This window comes from Diprion similis, chromosome 11, assembly GCF_021155765.1.
Source record: "Diprion similis isolate iyDipSimi1 chromosome 11, iyDipSimi1.1, whole genome shotgun sequence".
NCBI lineage: Eukaryota > Metazoa > Arthropoda > Insecta > Hymenoptera > Diprionidae > Diprion > Diprion similis.
In genome coordinates, this window is record NC_060115.1 from 9,885,151 (window position 1) to 9,905,988 (window position 20,838).

At 40.8% G+C, this 20,838-nt stretch overlaps 1 protein-coding gene across 1 annotated transcript in view; it reads left to right on the forward strand.

Annotated features, from left to right (window-relative positions):
* The first annotated feature begins 2,907 nt into the window (after nucleotides 1–2,907).
* LOC124412764 overlaps nucleotides 2,908–20,838 on the forward strand; it is a 125,443-nt gene continuing 107,512 nt past the window's right edge. The window contains exons 1-2 of the mRNA XM_046892881.1: nucleotides 2,908–2,958; nucleotides 3,034–3,071. Coding sequence (XP_046748837.1) covers nucleotides 2,908–2,958; nucleotides 3,034–3,071 — 89 coding nt within the window. The remainder of the gene's footprint in view (nucleotides 2,959–3,033; nucleotides 3,072–20,838) is intronic.

Here is a 20,838-nt window from a genome sequence, read left to right on the forward strand (position 1 = left end):
TATTCGTCTCCGTGTAGCCCACCCATCCACCCATCCACCCATCTCTCTACCCCCTCGTCGATCTGGGCTGATATTTCACTACCAACGAATTCGGATACACAAACGAGGTCCGATCCTCCGAGGTCGGTTTACGTCAAAGCGACACCAGCTGGGCCCTGGACTTTGGGCTAATCTCCCTTCGATATGTGAAAATTACTGTGAATTTATTACACATTTACTGTACAAAAGATTTTTTATATTACGGAGACAAGTTGAAAGTTTACAAATTTGGTGTAGCGACGTAAATTATTATGCATTTGTCTTTGATTTATGATTAAGGATGTTTGATTTTACTAAAATTTATATGAAAAACATAAAAAAGTTGTTTGAATTTACCATTTTTGGTGGTATGGTAAATTTATTGTATTTGTAAATTGAACAAATGATGAATGTATAGTGAATTCACTGTTTCGTATTCGAATAAAACTTCCAATAATGAAATTTTTAACAGTGTGTGGATATATATTGCCCTTTCGGGGAAGAATGAAAGTCAGGGAAGCGTTCACGCGTTTATCGGTATTCGTTGATCGGTGAAATCGATGCTCAATCACGATTATAAACGTCGGTTTTGAGCAATGAAAAATTTGCAATTCTTAAACCTGATCGATTTTGTTTTCTACTATAGTATTTCTCAAAAAAGAAACATCAATTTTTTACACATTTTCTTCTCTAAGCGTATCATGACAGAAAATATCACGAGAATAATTATGAATCGTGTTTACGCAATCGTACTTTCCCATAAAAATTCAAAATTATAATTTTCAAACAATCACCTGGATGTTTTTTTTTTTCAATCTGTCTTATTTTTTATTCATTTCCCCGATTCTTAACATTCTTCAAATGATATATTTCCGCGAACAGACTCCAGAGATGGATCTAAAAAAGGAAAACTTTGATCTTCTAATGCTGCACATTTTATAATACATATCGCAAAAACGGATAACCGACTCGCAATCAGCTTACTCTGTACATATATTCCTCAACTATCGGTCCTCAAATACCCGGTACACAAATTAACCTTTTATTCTTCTTTTTCAACTTCGCCTGGTTCGCATGAAGAACGCATCAACACAACTCTCGATACCTTTTTGTATGTAAAAAAAAAATGTTCAAACGTCAGGAAAATTTTTTGCAAATTTTTTGCAAACTACATCAGACGACAAAAAAATCTTTCACTTTTCTTATAGCGGAACGTTTTCAGACGGCAATAAAAAAAAATGCTTGATCCATTCTCGCTCAGAGATACGAAACATATGTAGACAATTTCATCCGGTCCTATAACATCTAACGGTATTTAATGGCGTAGGCTACAGCAAACTAGATTTTCGGAGGATGTAGTCAGTTCAAGGGGGGTGGGGGTGGGGGGGGGGGGGGGGACGTATAAGATCCCTAAATATTAAGAGGGCATTAGCGTAGGCGGCCATTTTGCATCAGCCCAAAGCCCTCGGCCCCCTTTCCTTCTCCCAAGCTCCATCCACCCTCTTTTAACCTTCCTTCTCCTCCCCACGTTGTTCGTCCTACAAGCGAACCTGCTGGCTGGCACATATTATTATATTATAAGGGTGGCTCACCCGTTTATCCCCCTCCCCCTCCCCCCCCCCTTACCCCGCCAGTCGATCCCGCCCCTCTGCCCTTACTTCCCTACGCCCCCCGACAGCCACCCCCTATGGGGCAACCTTGGAAGATTATGGAAATCTAACGGAATTATGTACCCTGAAATTTTGTCAAAATCTCACGACACAACTAGGTATATATTCTAGGTATACACAGCGTGATGGAGTCCCAAACAAACAAACTTGTACTTGTATTCGCAAGCGAACACTGGCGAAATTATGTGTACAAACAAATGTGGGAAAGTATATTTTACAAGTTTCGGTTTTTCTTTATTCCTGGGCGTGGAAAAGAAATTGGTGACTTGTCTTTTCGGAAATTTGTCCTACCCTTGAGGGGTGGTATTTGAGGACTGGTTTATTAGCAGTTATAGGGAGGAATTGTGCTGTAAGTTTCCGAGCCGAGACCCTGTGGATCACATGTCTTCATTAGGCACTTAGTTCCTGGGATACCGTTCGTGGCATCCTCCTAGGAAGGCCAAGTTTGTTGTGTGAGAAAACAGGCCGGCGGCGGGAGGGCGTCGGGTCACGGGGACGAGGGAAGTTGATTTGAATTTATATTACTTGGCCACCCCTCTGAATACGGTCTGAAGACATTTCCATACATCTGAGAAATCTGTAGGACCGTTCGGATTCCAATTCCTTTCCCATATTCATTTCAATTTGTTTATGGAATATCGAAGTCACGTTTAACGAAAGAGTCGAAAAATCGTTGTAATTGTGGAAGACGCGATGGCCAAAGTCGACCAATTTCTTTACTCGACGATTTTTAATCAAGTTTTCGACTAAAATAAGACTACCATTTTGAAAAGGCAGGAATATTTTAAGATGTTTAATTTGGATCAGTTTTAGACACATTATCCGAAGGAAAATTTATGAGGTTAAAAATTTCTGCAAAGTTATTAGCGGGCAATCTGCGAAAACTGTAAAATTGGCAGAAAGGAAGGAAATTCTGGCTTCTTCTGACGTGGAAAAACTTTACTTAAGAACTTACGAATCTGATAAATAATTACTTTTAATCCGATTGAAATTTATTTCAATCCAATACATTTTTTTTATAAACAAGCAACTTTTCTAGCAGGTAATCCATGTTTGACCAGATCTCTTTTTTATGGTAGTCTAAGAAAAAAGAAAAACATCAATTCTCCGCAATATCTTTTGACACCGTATTTGCTGAGTGTTGAATTTTTCCATGTTTGTAACTCGGTTTTTTTTTTTCACCGCTGCGTTTTAATCGCAGCACGAGGCAGCGAGTGAAATGATTAATGAAGGGTGTCGTTTTAATTCACTTTCACCCGTCTTGTTGCAGGTACAAGCCGACAAACGACCCCCGACGACCTCGCCAGGCGTACTTTTTCCGCTAAATTTTCACTCAACCACTTAGTCACTGCTGGCCGGCGTTAAGTACTTTTTAACCGCCAGGTATGTATTTATCTTTTTCTACCCTCGACCCTCCACCCTGACTTCCCTTTTCCCCTGGAAAAGCGCGTGTAATACGGAATAAATACGAAGCAATTAAAATGTTAAAACAAGGCGGGGGTTGGGCACCCCAGCGGTTAAACGCCTTCACGCCCGCGCCAATTTACCTCCCGCCAAAAAAAGTGTATCAAAATAACCCGACGCTGGTGTATTACCACCGTTGAATTCATGACATGATGAATTATTCACAAACACATCGTTTTGTAATAACGCGATATAAACACCCCGGAATTTGAGGGTAACACTTTTTACAATTCCTGTTCATTACTTTCACTGATCACTATTATTATCGCACTTAGGAATATAAATTTTTATTACTTTCAGGCAATATCTTAAAACTTTTTCTTCAGCGAATTCCGATTCCGACAACTGAAGTGCTCAGTTTGACTACGATTGACGAGAAGTCTCCGCGGCGACTAGGACTAGACTAACTGGTCAATTTCGTATCATCTATCCGGGATCTTAGATTTGAACGATTCCCACAGTGCTACTCTGTATCACGTGGTGGTCAGTATTTGAAAAACCTGTTGGACTGACCACTCGTTGGTAATAGGGGAGGGCGAAAGCCGCGAAGCTGTACGTGACGCCCGGTTTCTATACCCAAAATTGATTCATTTTCATGCTAGGTCGAAGTCCAAGACGCTGTCTTGATGCATTTCCCACCGTACAACTATGTCAGCGAGTGGTCAACATTCTGAGAACCTGTTGGACTGACCACTGATCGGATGGTGAGTCGTCTCACCGCCTCGAGGACACCTTCGACTGGTCTTGAGTTAGGACGGGGTTACCAAACTTGTATTTCACAGGGATGATCGTGCAACGTCCGACGACCTTGTCACTTGTAGTTTAAGGAGTTGTTTACGCTCAATCAGCTCGTGTCACATCCTGTTATGTTTGTTATGTTTTCTTGCCAATGATTTGGATTATTTAGGAAATATTTCTCACTTTTTGCTGTGGTAAATATAATATTTTTGACGACTTAAAATTGACATGAATAAGTCAAGTAAATCGGAAGAACATTTTTACCTTTGCGGAAAAAGAGAGTCATTTTGATAAATTCATTTGTGATAACCGATATCGTCGCAAACGTTACTGGAAAGAGATCAATCAATCTGAGTAGAAAAAACGTTATTTGTTTACGCGTTGGCTTTGCAGTTCTGATAAATTATTGACGAAGATAAGGAGATGACAGGAGTAAACGTATAACGTTGTTACCTGAATGAAGTATTTCTTTTAGTGATTCATTGCGTTCAAACGAATTTCCATACACTCGCGTGAAACGAATCACAGAGGCAGGAATTTTTGCCATCTGATTTAAAAATTATTCGGGTAAGCGGCAATTGTGTCATTCATATGCATAAACGCAGCTGAGAATCATTTCTAAGCACATAACGAGGGTTTCGTGTGAAGAATAAGTTACGACTTTCGAGTATCGCGTTCGGATCGACCTTTCTTTTGGCCCCTCGAAACTGTTCGAAACTATTTAAAATTAGGAAAATCACCCCTCGTACGGCTAGGGGTAAAACCGGATGCAGGCGCTAAGAGTGCGTAGCTGCTGAAGAAATTTCTCTCAGCGCAAACAATGATCACATCGATCGTGGGGTACCGGTCAAGCGTCCAGTTTAACAGGTCATCGGCAGTGTCCAGTCCACCCTTTGAAAGGAAAAGTGGAAGCGGTCACTTTGGCATTTCCTTGCTTCCATAAGAGGCGAATTCCAGTCCTGCGTCTCACCCTGAAACAGCTACGCTTGCTATGCCAAGTATCGTTTCGGCCGCTTTTATTACTGACATTAAAAACCGAATATCCATTTTCTACGTACAAAAAGGTGGTTATGAATATGGTGTCGCTGGTCAAAAACTGTTTTTTGACGAGCATACCATGGATTTAATTCCTTTTCCATCTCGTCGTACTTCTGATATTTTACACACCGCATATCTCGGGGGATAAGTTTTATTTTCTACAAATTTTTCTAACAAAATAAGATCGATAAACTCGACGATTAGGTATGTCTCATTTAAAGTATGCTCACGAAATGATGTCGAAGAAACAGAAAACTCTTCTGTTGATAGAATTTCTGTCAATGTATAATGGATATACTCAATGCAATTAAATTTTCTGCCGTATTGTTGAGAAGTGTTTAGTGTTAGGGACGTTGTAGAACTATGGTAAGTGTTGTACAAAGGACAATGCTATACAACGGGTATTGTTGAGCAGCAGCGGTCTGACTAACGTGAACTTGAGTTCTGCCCAGCACACAATCAAGTCGTTAGCACGGAAGTCAAAACTCAAGCCAAGTTGGCTTTCCCATACCTTGACGTATTAACGGAACGAATGCGCAATTGCTGATCTATTTTCAACAAATTTACGGAAACTAGATCGTACGCTACAGTCACTGATTTTCGAAAAACCATATTCGTCGTTGGTAATTTGAATTCGAACAAACAGTTTTCAGCAGTGACTGGAATCGTTCAGGGTCTGGTAACTGTACCGCGTGTTTGAGGTTTTCTAACAACGAAACGACCCGTGCGCCTGAGACAGGCAACCAGAGTTACACTTTGGTGTCCAGGTTGAGAACCGTGTCCGACCACTCGATTATCGCCATGAATAACCGAATTTTATGACAGTCTTACTCTCGATCGCCTCACTATTGCCTTAGTTGACTGTCCGAATTCGATTTTCCTTCGTTTTCCACATTTCTTAATGTCCAAGTTATTTTGACAGATAATGGAATAGCCGTGGCGGAATATGGTGCTCAACCTAAACGTAAGCTGTAACTCCAGTTGCCTGCTTTAGGCGCACGGGTAGTTCCACTGTTAGAAAAACTCACGGTAAATTATTTTCAATGGAACTGTGGGATAAAGCGAAGAGTCTAGAGACGGCCCAAAGACACGAAGCTCGGTGTTGTCGAGTGTATGTCTACCTATGTATAAGGCAAGGCTGCGTAGCTGATAGGAGCGGGTCCTTGCGGTATTCCTAGGTTCCAGGTTGTTTGAAGAACCTTTCGGAAAACAGTCCCCGCCACGCCGATGTCAGATACAGCCGCGTGGCGTGTTTCGGGGTGAAGTAAATTCAATTTCCCCGCACTATCAGCCATCGCGTTCTCTTGCAGAACTAGCAAAGCTTGCGTTGGCATTCAAAACAGCCCTTAGAGATAAAACCCTGCTTCCCTACTCGGCATCGTCGTCTCTCCTGGTTGCCTCTCGTTTCCCCGTTCGCTCTCTCAGGAGCGGAGCCAGCCATCCTGGAAACTGCAAAAGCAACTAGCCGCCTTCCGCACCTTTCAACCCCCGTCTCCCACAACCACCACCGTCTAACCCGGCGTTTGGCCTCGCCTTTCCCTACTTCGACCCCCATATCATTAATTATCTAAATTGAAGCAACCAACCGACGGCGCTGCGCGTCTTACGTCGAAAATATCAAAGGAGCCATTCCAAACAGCCGTGCCTTGCCTCTAAACGCGTTTATGGAAAATGGCCGAGTCCTCTACAGCTTGCCTGGCTGCTTTTACCCTTATATCAGACGTTTCATGAGATCCCGAATTCTCTACATTTTCGCCTTCCCCTTCCTCACCGTTTTGTTTGCTTAGGCTTGATATTTTCTCTTGACGTCCTATATTTTGTGTCATTCGTATAAAGTTTAAGCTTTGTAAGTCCATTTCTGGTCAGCTTTCAGCTTCAGCCTGCACGATCGTCAGCCGCAAAGATTCATTCTTACGAAATATTTTACAGAATTCTTTAACTTTTGTTGTAAAAAAATCGAGGAATCACCACTTTTTCAGTTCACATAATCTGCCCAATATTCTAATCTTGTCGGCCGGAAACGATTAAAATACAAAGCTTCGTTTCCGTTGTTTTTTAGTTCCATTCGCACGACGTTGTGCAGTTTATTTACCGATTTTTTATAGTGAAATATACACTTTACCAAACCGCATGAATCATAGGGTGGTACCTTGTGGTAAATATATGTATAACGTTCAGATCGCACCGCCAGACCATGTGCATACCTCTTGAAGTAAGTCAATTTCCTTTGATCGATGACGGTCAATATTTGCACTGAGGTCAGTCGTAAACTGAAGTAGACACGTTAATTACCACGAAACCCTGACTGGAAGATACGTTGTCCATTATTGAACTGAACAATAAGTATTTTAACGAGAAGATTTGCAACAAAGAAAAAAAAACAATGAAACAAAAAAATACAGTAAAAAAAAAAAAATCGACTCTCCTAAAAGTTTGCCTCGCTCACAGGATCAATTTATCACTTTTATTTCTTAACGTAGTCATAATTGTTACAGAGATTTTCCCGTCGCAATTTTTCCTAAATTGGAATCGCAGTTCGGAGGTCATCAAAGTCGCATTTTTGGTTGGCACTGACTTTTTTTATTCAAGTGAAATCATATCACGGGAGTCAACATTTCGTCCTTGGAGAGATTGATTCGAAATACCAGGCTTACAGATTAATCTGAGATCTGTTACAGTATAAGAAATAATGTTACATTCATTTGTTACCTCATTAACTGAATATTAGTTGACCAGTGAAATTGGAATTTGCAGCTGAAGCGGTTAAAAAATTGCCGATTTCTTTTTTTTTTCAAATCCCTGATAGGGTGAACAAAGTCAAAATGAGGAACATTAAGATTTCTTTTTTACGTTTTTTGACTATGCTCTTCGCACTTTGCCCCGGTAAAAGATTTTATTCTTGTCGGTAGCTCTTACAGACTAAAATATATTTCTCACTTATAAGTGAACAGGATTAGGAAAATAGCAGTTGAATAACCGTAATCATGTGATTCTTTGTTAATTCATAAAATTGCGACGTTGAACGTACTCATGAATTCTTATACTTTAGAGAATGAAGAGGAAGAATGAAAATTTTTTTTTGACGTCAAGAGCTTCATCAAGTCCGCAAGAAGGATTTCAAAGCTGTACGGATAATGACCAAGTTTACAATTGCCAACAATTTACCCCGGGCATTCATTTTAGACAGTACCTAAAGGGGGACGTAGGCTTAGGCATACTTCTGTCCCTAGGAAAGGTAGGGTTCCGAGTGTACGAGACACATTCGTGTAGAGCCACATGCAGGCAGAGCCGGCAGCCCACTAACACACATACAAACACACATAACGTATACCTACAGCTAGCTGTATACCTAGCTCGCAGCATCTCAGGCTCATATCGACGCGTTTTAGCCATTTTCCCGGGATCGCATCTTACCCCCACTTTTCCACTTTCCTCTATTCTCCTCCTACGCCTCTCTATCCGGAGCCCGGGTCCCTTTATTCCTCCGCCCCCGTTCCCGTCCCCCTCCTTGCCCCTTTGCCAGGTTCACCGACTAGTGAGTAACGATTTTCCTCCGTCTTACTCTCATCCTGCGGAACCCTCCGCACTCCCTAGACCTACGTGTGTAAGTATACGTATGTATACCTATATATACCTATATATATACACGGTGCTCCTAAATGTGTTCAAAAACTCGGCAACTTCTACCCCGGCCTTCTAGCCTCGCGCTTTAAACATATACTCGTATATATATATATATACACGTGTGAGGTACATCCTCAAGTTTTCACCCTGAACAGTTGAAGCCCGGCTGCCACCAGGGGTCACGACGTTGGAAAAACGGAGACATCGACGCACGGACTTGCGGTTTAGAATTTTTCTCTCCGACACTCGGGGACCGCAAAACTCCGGTCTGAGTTTGGCGGAATTAGAGATAAATGTCCGTCATCGTCTCTTTTTGGAAAAGGTTTCTTTTATTTTCTGTATGTATGGGTTGCCGAAATATTTGGTGCACAGTGATTCGTGGTAACGTGGATCGATCTTAGCCCTGCCACGAGCGTTCTCGGTTCTCGGTTTTCGGTTCTTGGTTGCGATGCCTGGTAACGTTGGTGAACGACTCAGAGGGGTGGGATCTTGGAGTCTTTGGGCACACGCACTTCCGTTTTGCCTTGGAAAGCTTCATAATTAATGGAAGAGGGTACCGGAGAGACTGACAGACTAGAGTAGAGAAGGCAAAGAGAGAACGGAGAGCCAAAGAGAGGGAGGCGGCGGAGGAAGAGGAAGAGGAAGAGGAAGAGGAAGAGGATGTGGAGAAGGGGGAGGGGGAGGAGCAGAACGGTTCTCCAGCAATATCTTAAGTCTCAGAGAGGAGGCCTGGTTCCCTTGACAAGCGACGTTAATGTATGTATGAGATCCAACAGCCACCCAACAGAAGACAGCCCATCCACCTATGTGCTGGGTTGGGTTTCCAAGGGGCGCTGCATGATGAAATGAGAAACATGAGACACCATCCCTTAAGACCCCCGACTGAATACCTACATTTCCTATACCGCGGAGACCGGGCGAGAGAGCTCGAGACCGCTTTTCGTGTCTAAGACGACAGCCCCAGCCATCGTAATCAGCAGAGAGATTCTCCTCAGCTGATGCTCTTACAGTTTACGTTCTACCTTCGCCCGTAAATTCTAACCGTCATCGTTGCTTCGGTTCAGTTATTTCCTCCTCCCATGCAGAAATACATTATTCGAATCGCAAATACGTCGCGTACGTCTTCTTTAGACCGTAGTGATGGATCTATGCCTACATGAAATTGTAATTCCGTTTAGTCTCTTCAAGTTCATTCACGGTGATGAAGTTTGTAACGTTCATGCAACTCTGCATTGTATAAGAAAAGTCGTTATTTTGATACTTAAATATAATCCGAAATTCAACAAATTGTATATCTGCTAGACGTCTTTCAAGTTAGCCTAAAAATGTGAGATACTCGTTGTTTTCATGGTTATTTCACGCTAAGGTATATGATTTTATATTTGTCTTGCTTCCTTGATGAGACCACTCGATCCTATATTAGTATCGGCCTTTGTCGGGGTCGACTGTTGTTGATTCCGCTGGTAATGGAGTGCTCGGTTGACCCAGGTACTGGAGCGGAGCGGTCGGATTTATCTAAGCGATGTTCCTGTAACTACTGTAGAAGAAGTTAAATCGACTTTATTTTATCCGAAAATAATTCTTGGTACGAAAATTTGAAGTAAATAAAAATATTAGTAAGTCAGCTTCACTTCTCTTAGTTATTAATTGAAAGTAGGGACAAATCTTCAGGTTATAATTATTTTTAAAAAGTTTGAAACTTAGAAAAAAAAGATCGTCCGGAATATACTTGCGCAATATTTCAGTGGTTACGTGGGTTTCGAAGGTTTAAAAAAAGCATACTTTTTCCAAATATAATGAAAGAATTATTCAATTCAAACTTAAGGCATGTGAAAGAGTAATATTTGAACGATATTTCATAAAATTGGCATCGAAAAATTTTGAAATTCCACCCGTTTAGAATTGGTTTTCAGAGACCCAGTATTTTTACGGTGGACACGATAACTGATGATAACTTCATCTCAAATCAAAGAAACAAATATTTTCTGTTAGTTGGAAACTGTATATAGCTTGTGCTTGGATGAAGGATTAAAACAAAAATGAAATTGAAATTTTTATCAGAGTTGTATGCAAATAAGCACAATTTTTGATAAAATCTATACCATGTATTGCCTTGTAGAGTGAATTGTGATAGAAAAAAAAAACCTTCGACCAAGTACTAGTTAATTCTATCTAGACGAAGTGTGCAAAGTTTTAATAAGATCGGTGCATTATTTTCTGAAAAATCGTGTCCACCGACTTTAAAAATATAATTTTGAAAAAAGAACGATGTACCTGCGACGCTTCCGGTCGGTCGAGCCTAATGAAAGGAATTTCCAAAGGCTCTCTCTCCCAGAATTTCACTCCAACGGACCTTAAACTTCGGAAAAATATTTTTGATATGTTGTACTATTAGATGAAATTTTTTTAAATAAATGGATATTCTGAAACTTCCAAATCTACGTAACCCTTTGAGTCAGGTATACCTTAAAACGTGTCTGCGAGTAAAAACCATTGCAATATACACGCCACGTGTTTTTCGTTAGATTTTTCTAACGAAAAAAGTTATATTTTTCAATATAAAAATATAAGTGACACACGAAGAGAAGAAATCCATTGGCTTTTAGATTGGCATACGTTATTTGCTTCGCCTCAAATCTTTCAGTTATTCCGTTAGATCGTTGATACTTGATATTTTATTGCCTGTGATACGTATTCAGAAAAGTTAGACGAGAATTTGTGTTAAATGTCTAACTGGTCGGCTCCCTTGATACGTTTTCTTCGTCCATTGGTACTCAAAGTTGAAATATAATTCAATACACGTATCGTGTTATAACAATTTCGATCGTTATTATACCTATACGACGCGTATACACTGTAATTTTGATCACAAAAATAATAACATAACTGTATAAAACGTCTCAATGTAAGGATAAACATGCCCCTGATTACATAGGCGAAAACAACGGCTGAATACCTTCAGGGTTTAATCCTTGATTTTACGAACGTTACACGTTACAGGGTAATATCGTTCTGCGATTGAGAAGTTTCGAGTGAAAAATGTTTACGAGGCAGGGGGAAACCCTGGCAGGGAATAACAATCGGTAGAGCGGATTTCGTAATGGAAAATGTTTTAGCAATTTAGTTCTATCTCTGGTTATGGAGTTTGAAGGGGGTGGGGTGGCGGTGGCAGTGCGATGGGTAGACAGGGGGGCGGGGGTTCATAGTGTAATATAAGGGTAGTTTGTGCCAGAGCTCCGAGTCGGGGGTGCTTTCCACCCTCGCGCACCCCCAAGACGCTTCGCTCGTTCTGATTGGTCGACATTATTCAAAATGGCGTCTTCTCTCTATAAGATCCGTTTTATTAGCATACTAGGAAAGGTGGCTGTGTTGTTTATGCCTAGGTAAAAATATTCCCCTGCATCATTGTAACGATGTGAAACTAGCGCGGGTGGATTTTTCACTTCCTTCAGGTTCCCCTCAAACCGTCAAGTTTATTGGACGAAAAATACCGGTGATTATCGTTTTCCACTTCCGTCTGCGATTCACCTTCGGTTATATCTGTGGACAATAGTTGTCAGGCGCTGGTTTTAACCATAGGCATGGCTTGATGTCAGTTTGGATTATAATATTAGTTTAAGGAGTCCGACCTGCCAGCCTCCCTATAAATTGGCTCTGCTCGCGAGTTAGAAAATTATTGATGATAACGTATTAAGCGACCAAATTTATGCTGATCCCTCAGAATGCAGGTTGACACTTTGCAATGCTGCGACTTATTCTAATGTACCGATAGTTTGAAGGTTGATCACATCTAACTGCGCCCTCACTAGTTCACTTTTCGTTTTATCGTACGTGAACAACTTTTTCTCACTTTGGCAAATCACACCGAATCTTTGTTTCATTCTGCATAAGTCAACTGACATTGGACTGCAAAGTTCCAATTCAAACTAAAAATCTAACAATAAGACTTGAATTCTCGCGTCTAAACAGCTTGTACAGCACATTCTGATCTCAGACGCTGAAAGTTACTACTGTAAGCATTAAGAAGCGACTAACTTTTTAAATCCACCCTTCGTTTGATCAACTTGGAAATAAAAATCCGGTTTTGACTTCATGCATCGAAAACAGTTTCATTCTTCGTACCTTCTCTCTATACGATTTTCTCGAAACTAGTTTCTTACAGATATAAGTTTCCCCTTTTCCCATCGCTTGACCGCTGGTCAGACTTCCCCAGCCCCATTCCACTCAACCCCGTCCGTTTCGCAGTGACAGACGGGACAGCAAACCTGCCGGCGATCCAGTTACGCGAGGAACTTGTACATGATTTTCAATTACCCAGGGGGGGAGGGGGAGGGAGAATTGCTGATGGAAACAAGTATATCGAGATATGGCTCTCACGGCACCCTTGCACAACTAGGTTCTGGGTTCTGATTCTGGTTCGCGTTTGACATTAGTTTTTCGTTCTTTCTCTGTCTTTCTTTCGCAACGAATTTAAACCTGACCCATCTTAGGAAACTTGAAGAATTTCAAAACAGGATTTGTAAAGCTTGTTTATGAATTTCTTCACATCTGCTTTGTGGGAAATTTCGTTTCTTCACACGTATTCTAGTTGCATCTGTTCACTCCTCAGTTGTTACAAATGGCTCATGCAGATGATTGCACACGAAGTCTTCTAGCATAATGTTTTTTCATCGGTAATACATTCGATCATTCATTTTTCAACTTCGCAACAGGCGCCAAGCGATGTCCCCTAGCTTGAGGTGTCATTAGGGTTGAATGATGGACGTTCAACACGTGGGTCCAGCATAGTCAGCAGTAACTTGAATCGTCGAGGCGCGGTTGAACAATTCTGCGGTTTTGTCCCACCACTGACTATAACGGATTCAATCGCACCCTTCGGATTGAGCGCACGTTTTTATTTCATCTTCGGAAAGAAAAATGTTGTTTGAATAAATCGGAGATACCGCGGCATTGGAACGGATTTATACCGGAGGTATTGGACTGCCGCAGTGCAAATCAGACTCGAGCCGTGGATTAAAAATAAATTTACGGGATGTTGGTGAGCCTCCAGCAAATATCAGGCGAAAAGGGATTCGGCAATCTGTCGATTCGGATTGCGAAACGTGTTTAACAAAAGCTCCGCAGAATCGTATGATATATTCTCGGTCATCGAATTTCCTTTCAAATTTCAATCGTTCTTCAGTGTTTTTTCGACCTAGGACTTACCGAACTTTTTGGGTAACGTCGGTGCACTCGAAGAGAGAGTCTCTCGAGTAGCGTCTTATAACTTGGTGTTAAACAATGAGACAATCATGGACGGTGAAGCGTGTGTCTTGCTATTCGCTCAGTCACTCACTCAGTTCACGTGTCTTGTAACATTAATAATGCCAGGCCGCCTCTCTTACCCTCGCTGTTTCTGTCCCTCTGGTTGTACTCGAGGTTCTACTTCCTCTCTCACCTCGCCATCACAGCATCCAACCAGCCCCTCTTGCAGCCAGTAACACAACTTAGACTCGAAGTAAGTTCTCGCTAAACACTGAGGAGCACGAGAGGTTAGATGGAAATTGACGTTAATGTACTTTGAAAGTGTCGCGTTTCTCGATTATTGCCTGTAATTACATCAGTTTGGTTATTGCATTCTTGATTCGATCCGAAGTCGGCTCCCGTATACCTCTATACTTAACCTCAAAGTCGAACTTACTGCAATTGAGTATTGTGTAGAACATTTGTTAGTATTTAATTAGCACCGTGTCACTTATAAATTACGTTCAAATATATTATGGATAATATATTCAAGTTTTTTCTTCCCTTCTGGCAATCTTTCATCACTGAAACGTGTGTCTTCAATTCTGATTTTCAATATTCTTAGAAATCATTTTCATACCAAAATGCCGTGAATGAAGCTCTCGGTTGATTTATTTGTTTTTTCTCACTTTTCCAAATTTCCGGCATATATACCTAAGAACTATATTACACGCGACAGAACGTGACTTCTCAATTCTTCTGTCAAATAACTTTGCAACGCGGAAAACAAAATCGCTAAGATCTGAGTGTATCGAAAATTTCGCTCTTCGATAGCTGAAGAGTTGTTAAAAATATTTTTTAATCCGTCGACCATTTCATCGGTCGATGATTACTTTCGTTCGATTACAACGTATCTTTTTCCAAAGAATTTCAGTCACTAACATGTTTCGTGGTTAATCGTCTTGAAAAGAGGGTGTCACAACTTTTTGCACACCGTAAGAACCGGCATGGAAAGCTAATGAATAGTCCGCGTCGATTCTTTCCACACGAGAGTGGAAAAAACGTTGAGTAAAATTATACTCTCAACATCTTCGTGCTGTTACACTGTTTAAGCGTTGAATTATCCACTTGGTTGTGATTATACCTAGCCTAACCTTGATTTTCGATTGGTTGCGGCCACTTACGGTAATATTTGACGCTCTCCAAATATTCGGCGTACGGCGCAGGGACGACCACGCGTTTAATCGGGTTGCCTGCAATTACCTGCAGGCATAACTGAAATTAGAATTTTGGCCGAAATTGTCAACGCGCCAAACCGTACGTGGCTGCTAATTTACGTATACAACATGCAGGGGTGAGCATTGACGCGTGCAAAAATACACGACGCGTCGCCATTTCTCGTTCGATTAAGTCGGACATCCCACACTCGAATATTCGAATATCCCTCGCAATTTCGTTACACCCGAGATAATTCTAAACGTCAGTTTTTCGGATCAGCTTTCGCCATCAACTCGACGTCTATAAGGCGAGAACGAAGTGCCCAGATGTAATCGACTCGAGGGTCTGCGGACTTTGCGTCTCTCTCCATTGTACTTGATGGATTTCGGAGATTCAACGGTAAGCCCGAATCCCGGCGTCTAAAGACTAATTGGAACAAAATCGTTGCCGTCCTCGGATTACTGAAGCTGGTGAAAATTCTCCAAGGAAAATGTTCATTCGAATGTTATAAAAAAATAAAAATTCGGTTAAACCAAGTTTTTAACAAACAAGTAAATAATTTTTTAACATTTCTTTCCAATCAATACCGCTTGAGATATTATAAAATCGGTTATTTCAGCAGCGCTCGTTTTCTGAAATTTGGAAAACCTTAGAAACTTCTGGTCAGTTACAACAAAATTTTTCAGCTCTAGCCAAAGATGATGATTTTATAAAAGCCTAGGTTACATTTAAGAGTGAATATAAGTGATCAAATATTTTGTTATATTTCACTAGATCGTACCGATCGTCATCAGATTTTGGTGAATGGGTGTTTCTGACCTAGCAAGTTTAAGCACATTGCAGATCAGAATTGTCAAAAATTTTTTTTTTAAATTAAGGGTTTTTTGACGAGCATACTTTTGCCCAAGGAATTTTTCTAAAATATCTGAAACGTCAAATGGCCACTACCAATCTCAATATTGGTGGACATTTTTTGGTTGCACATGCAGTGCAAGGTTTGTGTCCAATTCCCGTAGCCCCAAGCTAACACGAAGGCGTGCAGGTTCGCAGAGGTCGTTCTCCCTCGCCTACGGTGGAATTATATTTCGCCATTATTGGTCCGTGCCTTCGAGGCCCGATAATGAAGACGAGAAATTGAACGTTCGTGCAGCGAGTCTCGGCGAAGTAGGATGCCTACGCATTATCAAAGGGTTCTCTCGCCTTGTCTCATCTTGTCTTATAGGTACGGGAGGAAACTTGAAATGAAACCGGAACCAGGCTACGCGCGATGCACCCCTTCCATTTTCCACCCCCCCCCTTACACCCCTCGTAGTGCGCGACTTGATTCCTCTCTCCGACTTTTCGATCCCGACGTTGTGGAGGGGATAAAAATCAGACCTACCGAGATCAGGGTTCGCGCGATCGAAGGGTGAAGTCTGCGTGACGTCACTTGCAGGATGCAAGGGATAAACGAGGGCTTGAGTGGAGCGTAGATACTTATATCTGCGGTAATACGGATGCAGCCTGAGGCACGTTGCTTTGCTTGCTTCAACTTATCGATTTCTCGCGGAAGCTTTAAGCGCGCCATTGGCCCCTTAAAGGTTCGGAAAAGCGAAGAAAACTCGGGGGCCAATAGCGTCGGTGGATAACAATTTTTTACTCCATTTTTTTTCACCGGTGGGTAGGTTCTAAGAAAGCTCTCCGCCAATCCTGGTCCGCGATACTCGCGAGCTTGCGCCGCTATTCGACGAAGCTCAGCGTCTTGACTCCGCCCCTTGAACGCCCGGGAAAACAGGGGTTGAATACTCTCGCTGCCTTCGACGCGCCGGAGTCGTCCCGAGACTCACCTCGCCGCCCGCTGCTTCCTCAGATATTAGATTTTACAAGGAGCGAGCTGGGATTTTAGAGAGAGAACCCCCTCTATATGGCGAGGCGGAATTCTGGATCGAGGAGGAAAAGGGAATGGGGAAACCGGGACGCGGTGCTGAGGGAGGGTGGTGGCTGGGGACGGGATTCCCCTGCACGAATGGGGGATGGAATAAATATTAATTACGTTCCTAAGGGCTGCCTGTGGCTCGCCTCCAGAAATACTTTGCCGAGGCAACATCGAAAGATAAGCCTTCGACCTCTGCATGCGTACCTTTTGCCTTAACGCCCGCCTTAAACCCGCCTACGCCGGCTGTATCGAACCGTAATCCCAGATCGAAAGTTGTAGCAATATACTTTGATTCGCTCGAAAGGATTCCAGTTTCATGCAATACGTATCCTGACTGGACATGCTTATACGAATTGCGTATAATACGGCTCGGCAGTTCCGTGTCTATTGGTTTTCATAATATCCAAATACAGTCGAATCTCGTCGCTTTCCCTCGATAGAACTTACTATTCCAGTTGCACAAAGCTTAGCCACAGTTCTTATAGATAGTCTGGCAATATGGCCTGAAAGTAAAGTGAAATGTTGGGAGAAGATAGCGTGGCTGTTATGGACTTTGCGGCCTTATTGAGAGAGTCTTGGGTCAAAGCGTCATAAATGCATGTCGGGCTCGTTGGTGGGGGTATCCTAATTCTCATAATCTTAAATACTTGAATCAAAGCTGTTGAAGAATTTTAATGCGAACGATTCAACGAATTTACTTCAAATATCTGTTTTTCAATCTAATACGCTTTATGTGAAACATTTTGTACGACTTTAGAATCGATTTATAGGACGAAGTATTTAATTTACGGGTGAATATAACAACAATTCGTAATTGTTAACACATTTCATGTGTAAGCAGATTTTTTGTATTGAAAATTTTTTTGGTTCTGTTTTTTCATCGAGGCAATGTACTGATATAAGCGACAGTCGCCAGACGTCATTGATTGCGATTTTCACATTTAGATGAAGATATCATAATTTTTTTTTGAAAATATGGAGTTTGTTTCAAATTTAAATTACGATATAATCGATTATAAGTTAAAAACTATTTTTATGTGTACTCTTCTATGAACTATTACGTCAACCTGACACTCAACTTCGTTCGCAATATCACTTGACGGCTTATCGTTTTGAACAATGTTATACCTAATATAAAAATTCGACAACAACTCGCAAAATGTTAAATGTATAATGAATGAATTTTTCAAAGCTTATTGAATTCATCAAATTTTATTCCAGGAATTTGCGGAAATTTGAAATCGCGAAATTTCTTGCCTGCCATGGAATATCCGAGATTCGTTTATAAAATAGGTACAGCATCAAAGTGAATTGTGACTCGCTGAATCTGGGAGCCGGGTTTTCAAGACAGTCGGATTACGTATTGAGTTTACGCCCGAGTACGAACGGGCTTTACAATTTTATATTACGCTGTAGAATTGTACTTCACGAACGTTAATCCACGAACGAATATGTATCGTGTTATCATTTAATTAATCCTCTCATGAGGACTCGGCTAATGGTGGGAACTTTTTCAATTTCCTCCAGCTTATCTTTTTAATTAAATACCATTTGAGAACAGAGTTTGGGTAAAATAAATGGACGAGGGAAAATGAAGAAAAATTCATTACGCCGGCTTTCGCGGGCATTTTGCTGTAGGGATTTCAGGATATCTTATTGACGATACACGTGCACTTACCTTGCGTGCAGGGAACACGCTCCGCAGGTATCGTGGTTCGGGACTTGGCTAGACCAGATTACAACCCAGAACTATTCACCGAAAGGAGGGTTGATTTCCGTGCTAAAATAGTGCAGCCGGTGCTGCTGCGTTCTGGCGAAATTCCGCACTAAGGTATCGAATCGAACTGTTCAGTATTCCCAAAGCGTAATCATCGTATTCTACTTTATCACGTTACGATTGTTTACAATATTTTGTTGACAATATTTAATATTGTTTGAAAAAACTGTTTCCATGCGAAAAAAATCACCTATCACGTTGCAGCAATAACAATAGTCTGTAACAAAAATTTCACTTTTTGAAAGCAAAATAACAAGCTTATTAATGAGGTGGTCATTGTTAGTATAAACTGTGATAAATTCATGAATTTTTCTGCAAAATAATGTTCACTGAACTACCTGTTAATAAATAAACAAATCAGATGTTCTTCAATGATAATTGAATGAATTTACCACCGACGTACTGTTACACAATTTCAAGCACACTGTCTAATTGGATAATCGAGCAGCTAGAGTAAAAAGAAGGTTATAAAAACCGATAAAAAACAAGTGCTTCATTTTATTTCAATTTCTTGGCCAAGCTTTAATCCGGTACTTTGAAGTACAATGGATGCGTTACCGTGGCTCATGGATGGTAAAATCTTGAAAATTTATGAGGTAGCAGAATCGGTTCACGGGTCATTAGAATTGTTATATAGGCGATTTGAGATGGGAAATGGTAAATCCTAGCGCTTAGAGCAAAGTACAGCTATCAGCCGCAAATGGTGCACTTAGATCGCGTGCCGGGCGATTTCCTGCTCACTCCAAAATTCCTTTGGAAAAGGCGTCAAGGCTTTTGCCGAAGGGTAAATTGGTCACGGGCATAAGCGCCTGTGGAACGGCAACTTGGGTTGCATGCACGAGTGGATACTGCCTCGATAGGCATTCTTCGCTAATTATTGATTTCAGTTTATAGCCTAATCAAGCCTTGTAACTAAGTTCTTAATCAGCGTCGTGCCGCTCGTTTATTTTACCCTTAAATTTAACACCGGGTTTATGCAGTTAATTGAGTACATTGATTGGAGGAACATAATTTAGTTTTTATTTTTTGTAAAATTACATGTATATTACAATTGTCAAGTTTTTCATCAATTTTACAAATTTCTGCCGATGAAAGCTTTTATTCAATGACTACAACGGAAAATACAACTCTGCAAAGATATAATTTTTCAACGTTGATATTATTATCGTTTACAATAATTGTAAGCTGTGTGATAAAATTTCATTCAACTTCACAAATTTTTTGTTAGCCTTCGGTTCGATATATGCATTTAATTTATGCTATATTTTCATTATTTAATGAAATTTTCTGTAAATTTAACATCAATCCGGATTTACTTGAATCTGCTGCGGTGAAAGATAATCGGATTTTCTAGGAATTGTAAATACTCACATCGATAGAAGGAATAACTTAATATACAAGATGATCAAAGCAAGGATTGGGGAGTCATTGAAGTGAATTTTTTCGCATGCAAGACTTCGCAGTATGTAATTCGGCTAATTATCACTCAGAGTACATCTCGATGTATAATTAGTGGTACGAGAGAAGAGCCGGGCTTAGAAGCACTCCGCGTTGTCGAAGGAAAGAACCGCCCGAGGCTTTTGAGGTGGAGATGAGAAACAGCTAGTTGGGCTTGCGAGGCTTCTGGAAAATTAGGTGTACCAAATGGGGAACGCTGAAATAACAGCAGACATTTTCGCATGATGTATTCGAGACGAAATCCACGGTTGGCTGAGGGTATTCCATATTGTTCTCAAAATCTTCCTCGGGAGGAGCGGAGCCTGGAATTATGTAGGCAAATTTGATAAACAGAAACAAGAAGATTCGGTTGGAGCAGGAAAAAAATGAATAATATTCTTTCTTTTATTTAACAATTATACACAATTAATATTTATTTTAGTGCCTGGAGTGGAGCTAATTGAAAAAATCACACCTGCCTTATCGTAAATTTCAAATATTTTCAGGAATCTCAATCATTTCACCATCAAGAAAAAAATCTTTATTTTATAATACATGGGAGGAAATTTTTCTGGCGAAATAATAGAAAATGAATAGTGTCAAGTTTTTGAGGGGTAAAAAGTTTTTTTACAAATCGTGTCACATGTCTGAAAAAAAAGAGTCCAATTTTTTTATTTTTTTTTTTTTTGTCGCGAAATTTTTCGGTTGCTTTTCCG